This window comes from Convolutriloba macropyga, chromosome 15 (genome assembly GCF_964194025.1).
Source record: "Convolutriloba macropyga chromosome 15, txConMacr16.3, whole genome shotgun sequence".
NCBI classification, from domain to species: domain Eukaryota; kingdom Metazoa; phylum Xenacoelomorpha; order Acoela; family Convolutidae; genus Convolutriloba; species Convolutriloba macropyga.
The window spans coordinates 1,934,883-1,943,572 of NC_134482.1; the positions used below are offsets into that span (position 1 = coordinate 1,934,883).

Here is an 8,690-nt window from a genome sequence, read left to right on the forward strand (position 1 = left end):
CTATTAAAAAGCACAAAATATGAAAACCCTGATTTTGCCAGAAAACGTGCTTACTGTGTTGATGAACCAGAACAAGCAATGCGTTTTTTGATTAATCGTTAATGAAGCTTTCGTGATGACAAAACGAAATTTGCAAAACCTCCACTAGAGGGATACTTAGGGTTAGGGCAAATTCGGAATACCCCTAAAAACACAAAACATTGCCAAAACCGAAAAAGCCGGGAATATTTTTAAAGAAATTGATAACAGATGAAAATATGAGTTGTAAATAGGCTAAATATTGGGGTCTTTCCCATTATAGCCCCCCAGCTTAGTGGGCATGTAACCTATAGCCCTCCCAATAATGGTAATTATACCATAATGGGGGGCTATATTTTCATGGGGGGGGCTATAATGGGAAAGACCCAAATATTGTATATAGGAAAAAATTTTCGATTGAATTTCTTAGAATAGTTCCTAAAATTGTTTTAATTGTGGTCTCAGACAAATGATAATACATGTAAAAGAAACCGATTTGTCAAATTAAAATTACCTAAAACAAACGTTTTCGAACTTTACGTTCATCGTCAAAATAAATACATATTCATTTTATCCTTTAACAATTTGTGAAACAGTTTTAACCTGACGATGAACGTAAAGTTCGAAAACGTTTGTTTTATATATCGGAAGTATTTTTAATTTGACAAATTGGTTTCTTTTACATTGTATTATTAGGGAAGTCATGCAAAATAGCAATTTCTGGAGTTCAATTTCTCAAAAATTTCGTTTCTCTGTGTTCTGTGCCAATAGCCCAGTCAACTATTGTGTGCTATTTTAATGAAATGTGTGCACCGCTGGACATATTTGCATATTTTTAAGCGGACTGGTAAAAGTTTTGCGGAGAACGCGGGACGTTAAAAGACTTCTGTTCTATTTTTTTGTGCGGAACATAATTCGAACTCTTGCTAATGTGGTTAGCTGACTGTCTCTTTCAAATCAAAACTATTTTTATTGGGGACCGATCTTGCGCAATTGTCAGCTTTCAGGCATGTTCTAGACGAGTACTGTGGATCAAAGTTTTTCTCCAAAAATTGCGTGCTCAAAATCTCTTGTTAGAAAGGAGGGACCTATTCTGTTTTGCTCCAAGGCGTAGTGTGCATGCAACAATTGAATCCCCCAGGACCTCCTTTTATTTGTCAGTGAGGGTCAAGAAAAACAGAGATGGAGGGAAGCAGGAACGCTCCCAAATGGTCCGGGTTTCATGATAGTCCAAAAAAACTAGGCGATTTGGGGGGATATATAATTAGAAAAGTTTGGTAACCTTGTAATATTCGTTTTTCTTGAAGATTTTGTTAATCTATTCAGAAGTTGACGCCCACTATTAAAAAGCACAAAATATGAAAACCCTGATTTTGCCAGAAAACGTGCTTACTGTGTTGATGAACCAGAACAAGCAATGCGTTTTTTGATTAATCGTTAATGAAGCTTTCGTGATGACAAAACGAAATTTGCAAAACCTCCACTAGAGGGATACTTAGGGTTAGGGCAAATTCGGAATACCCCTAAAAACACAAAACATTGCCAAAACCGAAAAAGCCGGGAATATTTTTAAAGAAATTGATAACAGATGAAAATATGAGTTGTAAATAGGCTAAATATTGGGGTCTTTCCCATTATAGCCCCCCAGCTTAGTGGGCATGTAACCTATAGCCCTCCCAATAATGGTAATTATACCATAATGGGGGGCTATATTTTCATGGGGGGGGCTATAATGGGAAAGACCCAAATATTGTATATAGGAAAAAATTTTCGATTGAATTTCTTAGAATAGTTCCTAAAATTGTTTTAATTGTGGTCTCAGACAAATGATAATACATGTAAAAGAAACCGATTTGATTTGTCAAATTAAAATTACCTAAAACAAACGTTTTCGAACTTTACGTTCATCGTCAAAATAAATACATATTCATTTTATCCTTTAACAATTTGTGAAACAGTTTTAACCTGACGATGAACGTAAAGTTCGAAAACGTTTGTTTTATATATCGGAAGTATTTTTAATTTGACAAATTGGTTTCTTTTACATTGTATTATTAGGGAAGTCATGCAAAATAGCAATTTCTGGAGTTCAATTTCTCAAAAATTCCGTTTCTTTGTGTTCTGTGCCAATAGCCCAGTCAACTATTGTGTGCTATTTTAATGAAATGTGTGCACCGCTGGACATATTTGCATATTTTTAAGCGGACTGGTAAAAGTTTTGCGGAGAACGCGGGACGTTAAAAGACTTCTGTTCTATTTTTTTGTGCGGAACATAATTCGAATTCTTGCTAATGTGGTTAGCTGACTGTCTCTTTCAAATCAAAACTATTTTTATTGGGGACCGATCTTGCGCAACTTGTCAGCTTTCAGGCATGTTCTAGACGAGTACTGTGGATCAAAGTTTTTCTCCAAAAATTGCGTGCTCAAAATCTCTTGTTAGAAAGGAGGGACCTATTCTGTTTTGCTCCAAGGCGTAGTGTGCATGCAACAATTGAATCCCCCAGGACCTCCTTTTATTTGTCAGTGAGGGTCAAGAAAAACAGAGATGGAGGGAAACAGGAACGCTCCCAAATGGTCCGGGTTTCATGATAGTCCAAAAAAACTAGGCGATTTGGGGGGGGGGGGGATATATAATTAGAAAAGTTTGGTAACCTTGTAATATTCGTTTTTCTTGAAAATTTTGTTAATCTGTTCAGAAGTTGACGCCCACTATTAAAAAGCACAAAATATGAAAACCCTGATTTTGCCAGAAAACGTGCTTACTGTGTTGATGAACCAGAACAAGCAATGCGTTTTTTGATTAATCGTTAATGAAGCTTTCGTGACTTAGGAACCATATAACCAGAGACCTATTGATTGGTTTTTCCATTTAATTGCCATTATCTATACTTGCCAATTTGTTGACTGCGCGGCCTTTCCAAAACTATTATTTGATTGGTGAAAATCCAATTAATTGCAATTTTTCCAAAATTAAAACCTGAAGTATTGATAAATTATATAGACTCCCAAAAATGAAATTGTCCGGTCAATTATTGTGAAATGAATTAAGTACATTGGATACATAATATTTCGATTTAATTTTCGGCATAACGGGTAAAATTACATAAGACTTTTCTATAGTATACTGTTATGTACTAGAAAAAGGTTTATCGCTGCCATCAATAATGACGGCTAATTAGAATCTGCCAATTATTTGCTTTCTTCAAAATTCTGCAGTAGAAGCGTCAATAGGAACCATTATAGAGGAAGGGAGGCTGTTCTGTTAAATGATTTATATTTTTTCTAATCTTGATTCAAAATCACTATACATTATACTTTAATTGCTATTTACCATATCTATTTTGTTTATAATTCTGATGCTTTATTTTCTTTATCTTTTGCATCTGATGCTTCAATTTTTGACTACTGTCAGAATTTATAAATACACATAGGAGTTGACTGGCTGCCCCCGAGTTGACCGACTACCCTTTTAGGGGAGGGGCTTTCTCTTAATTGACCCTTTTTCAATTAATTGGCTGCTTTGGAGTTTTCCAGCCCAACTAGTTGCAACCAATTATTCCTATTCCTTGAGCTATGATTTTGTGTAAAATAGAAGAGTGAAAAGAGTTGTGTGACTAATATATGCTATCAACAACTATAGAAATTAAAATTGAAGTTTTGGACCAACTAATGAATACCGGACAAATTTCTCAAACAATTAGCAGAGGGCTGATTTTAATGGAAGCTAGTTAAAAAGCCTAACTCACCGGGGGCGGGGGTGTTCAACGGGAGCGTGGAACAAGTGTTTAGGACCAAGCATCCCAAAAATTTACCGTTCAGACCAATAAGGCCTCCAACAACAGTTTCAGGAATGCGTACTCTTAAATCCCATTTTTGCTATAATAAAACTTAGAGAACCCAGGGCACGATTTCATCGGTCACCAAAATTTTGAGGCAGAGAGCTTAGTTTGAAAGATGGCACTTAGACTTAAAGAAGTAAAAGTCTATTTTTTGCCCTAAACTTAGTGTCATAATTTAGGACGCTAAGTTTAGGTCAACCAAATTGGACTTAGAAATCAAACTTTTGACATTTCAATCAAACCACTTCAATTAATCAGCTGCTTCGCTATCGGAGAGGGAGATGTTTGGTTTGTTTTTCATCTTTTGTAAATTTTTCAGAAAACTTTTCTTTCGCTAATCTGCAAAATTGGGTGGCTAAGATTTTGTTCTAGCTTATACAAATTAACCTGCTTATTAAATAAACAGGTTAATTTGTATTTTAGAGCCACTAAACTTATTAAACTTATTCCTCATTTTAGAGCCACTAAACTTATTAAATAAACTTATTAAATAGATTTGTAATGCTTGCGACCTTTTGTGGAAGGCCTCCCGTGGGAGGATTTTAGAGAAAAGGTCCTGAATGTCAGAGAGGAAGAAGTCCAGATATCACATCACCAGAACATCATCGACGAAGTACCTCCTGATCGCAGACTCTAAGGCACGCTACCTGGACGCAGGCAACCTCAACATTGTCTCCCTACGAGGTGCCTCAGTCAGACACGCCTACGACTACGTCCCCCCCCCCCAGCTGGTCTGTTTGACATCATAATTCTCTTCATTGGACTGTCAGTGTATCTGCAGTACCAGGAAAAGTAAGTTACTCTTAGTCTTTTTGTTCTTCCAGATTAGGCTACCTTGAGGTTCCGTTGGAAGACGTTAAGACTGAGGTCTCTTACATTCCCCCCTCATTGTGTTGATCGCAAAAGGCTACCTTGAGGTTCCTCGTGGTCAGTAACAGTGTCCCTTGTCACCAAAACAGGTCTATCGCAACAATCTCTCCGCAAACCTACAACAGCAAATTGTAGCTCAATCAAAGCTAATACAAATGACAAGAACCGGATGTCACACGTGTGGCACAAAAGTAAAGGGTAACATTTTCTTGCTGCTACTGCGATAAGATAATGCACCTTTCAACGGAATGCACTGAGCTAGACAAGACCAGCATTGAAGTCATTGCATAATTACACGAAAACCTACTACTGATCTGCAACGAATGCCAGCCTAAGCAAAAAGATTTTGATGAAAGCCCGAAAACTGAGAAGTAAAACAGCAAAATTGATGATTGAATGCAAAAACTGGAGCAACCAACAACTGGAGCAAAAACTGGACTTACATCAAAAATGGAGCAATCAAACGAAATCATTAGCAACGTCCAATCTGAGATTAAACAAATGAAAACAGCAAATGTCGACAACTACAAAAAGGCACTGGGAAATGTCAAAACTGGCAGAGTAGTTAACGCAACTGTTACCGATAACCTGGGTGTAATAATCCGAGGCTTACCCGAAGTGGGTTCGTCCTTAGCCCTAATCCCTAGCCCCATTCTATCAAACTATTAGCGGTTCTGTACATTGATTTCTCAGAAACGTTTGATAAAGTCACACATAGTAAACTGATTGGAAAGCTACAAAACGTTGGCTTACCTGGAAATTGGTTAGTCTGATCTGCTCATACTTGAGCGAACAAAAGCAAATGGTGAAAATTAATAATGAACTATCGAGCCCCAGAAAAGTCACAAGTGGTGTGCCTCAAGGTTCACTACTAGGGCCCTTGCTATTTCTCATCTTTATCAATGATCTACTGGACAAGAAACCAAAAACAATTGATCGTTTTGGCTACTCCGATGACTTAAAAGTGGTTAAACGAAACCAGTCCGACATGAACTCTTCAACCAAAGGAATAGAATCCTGGCTCTCTGAAAATAAAATGCTCCCAAACCTAAAGTCACATGTAGTGAACATCAAGGGAATTACTCGTTCAGCCATCCATGATACCCCCTTGACTCGTACCAGCCCGCAAAAGGACCTAGGCATCATAGTTCAAGACAACCTAACCTGGAATGAAAACTGACATTTTAGAGCCACTAATGCAATCGGCGCGTTATTTCAAATAAAACGTAACATCAGTGATCTAAGCTCCAGAATAACCAAATTAGCCGCCTACGTGGGTTACGTTGTGCCTATTGCGACATACGCTTCTCAGGCATGGATGCCAATTAAAACGAAAATGCCAGAACTGGAGAAGGTCCAAACAATTGCAACTAAATGGATTCTGGGTAGCACTGAACCATACAAAACAAGACTGACAAAATTGAAACTACTGACCCTATGCATGTACATTGAGTCGCATGATTTACTGTACCTTTTAGAATCGCAAAAAGGAGAGTACGACGTAGACATCAGCCTAGAGAGTGACAACTTAAATGCATAACAAACTAGACAAGTACTTAGGAGATAGTTCGAAACCGACAAAAACCGCTTGACTAAAACTGACGACAATTTTTTTCACCGGACCAAAGCACTCTACAATCAACTGATCAAAAAATACAAAAGCTATGGCCAATACCTCAACAAAGACAGGCTACTAAAAATTTACTGGAATTTCTTTAACAGATTCTTCACGCCAGACAATAAATGCACTTGGAGGATCCTTTGCAGATGCGGAAGCTGTAACCCCATGAGCAAACTAATAACCGACTGAAAATTTCATCAACAGGGTGAAAACCCGTGGGCCTAAGCCTAAACCCTACTCTACTAATACTACTACAGTGTCTGAATGGCCTCTGATTTAAAGCTACCAACAAAAAATACTTTAAAATAGACCTCCTCCAGGTCTCAAATAAATGATTCTAACTTCATTTGGGAGCAATTAATTACCGTACCAAGATTTGTATAATTGATTCCTCTCAAACGAAGTTGCTCTTTTTGATGCAATTTTTGAACAGATTTTCTGTCTGGCCGACCGTTTTCGCGACAATTCTCTTCTGGAAGTTTCTGAACCCCCAAATTCAGCGAATCAAACGTCTGAAACTGGCATTACGGTTGTGACTGTCAGAACCGCAGAAACAAGAGGATGTTCACCTAAACTATTGTTTGGGAATCAACGCCCTTTAGCGACAACTACGAAGTCACAACGTCTTTTCGTCTCAAGAAACGCGAGAAACTGTTGAGATATGAAGGCATTACGTTTCTGGCCGGTTCTCTTATTAGTTTTTAAGCTCTAAGTATGCTCTCAGAAACTGCTGAATGGAGAAAAATTTGTTGTGTGAAGAGTTATTTGAACGTTACTTGTGAAGATAGGATGCCCAATGTAAAGCTAGAGACTACCGAAGCCATTTCGCACTAGTCTTTTGAGACCGATTTTTTCGACATTAATGGGATGCTTTTCACATTGGTTTTATAAAGCTATTTAGCTATTTTTGGATCTGTAATTGTTTCTAATTGAAGCGAATGATTCTATAAAAGCTGATTATTCTAAGCGGAGATCGTAAATGATGATAAGAGCTCATCAATTCTACTTGTTTTTCAATTGTTAAACATATTACTGCCATAAACTAAATAAAATAGAAGAAAAGTGTTCTATTATGCGATTATTGGGTTTCAATAAATTGCGTAAAAATTGTTAAGCATGTCTGGCGAAAAATAGACTTGATTTTAAGTTCATTTTTTAACATTATTTTCGAACAATAGCTACAATTTTTCTGGGAATTTTACGCCCGATAAGCTTAATGCGCTGATGCGAGCTGACTGACGCGAGAGGTATGAAGTGAATAATTGTATATGTTGTAAGAAAGTGTGTGGTTCATTTTTTTTCATCTGAGCAACGTGAATCTGATGTCTGTGCAATACTTTCTTCAAGTCTGTTTCATACAAAGACGAGTTTTGTTTAATCTGAGCTGTTCTAATTCTAAAATATGCTCATATTACGCACTGCGTTGTTTAATTCTATTGAATACATCGCACAGTTAGTTTCAAAGCTTTTTATTGTTTGGTATACTTTACGAACTGTTGTAATTTGAAAAGAGATGCTGGAGTTATTTTTATATGCGTCGTGGTATTTATGCCGCTGAAAGCAAACTGAAAAAGTTGTGTGTTCCGTGCTTCTCTCTTATGAACATTTTGACTATAATTACAAGAGCTGTTCAGGCAGTATACAGCAAACTGAGATTATATAATTTGAAAGTTTGAGAGTAAACTTGAAAATAAAACTTTTCTATACGTTCAATGTTGCTTAGACACTGTATTTAATGCTAAAGCTTTCGTCATTAACTTAACATAAAACTTGAGCTTTTTTGAGTTGAATAGATAGCTAATATGCTTGCTCAAATTGAGGCTAAAGTTACAGATATCGATGACCGCTATTACCGATTTGTACACCAACAGCGTTCCTTCGCGGAAGCTCTTACCCATGCTCGTTCTAACGTTTTCCCTGTGGAGCCCGTGAAAACTCTGAACGAAGTCAGCGACTTTCTTAACAATGGCAAGCTGGAACGAAGCAACGATATCAGAATTATGGAAAACTTTCTCCTCATTTGCGACGATTTGGAAGGCGTGAGAAAAGACGTGAAGCGGCATTTGATAGACTGCTTAGAAATCAACAACGAGCTTAAGAACTTGCGACAAATGAAGAGCTTGCTTCACTGTATGAAAAGATGGAGAAAGATGCTTGATCCTGAATTCGATTTCTCGGAGCTGCGAGCTACTTGGCCACATTATGTAGTACAGAAACTGAGTTCAGTTGAAGCAATGGAACTCTACGCAGGAGTAGTTTCTCTTTTGCCCATCTTGATTGACAACATGAAGCTTGCTTTGGGATTTCTAAAAGATATCGATAAGAAATCGGTGTGGGATAAA

At 37.4% G+C, this 8,690-nt stretch overlaps 1 protein-coding gene across 1 annotated transcript; it reads left to right on the plus strand.

Moving 5' to 3' along the window:
• Nucleotides 1–7,821: 7,821 nt before the first annotated feature.
• LOC142354544 (sperm acrosome-associated protein 9-like) lies at nt 7,822–8,687 on the plus strand (the record flags this gene model as incomplete). The annotated part of the gene is made up of 1 exon (XM_075406861.1): nt 7,822–8,687. A coding segment is annotated over exon 1 (537 nt), but the record flags the coding sequence as incomplete, so codon positions are not given.
• Nucleotides 8,688–8,690: the final 3 nt, after the last annotated feature.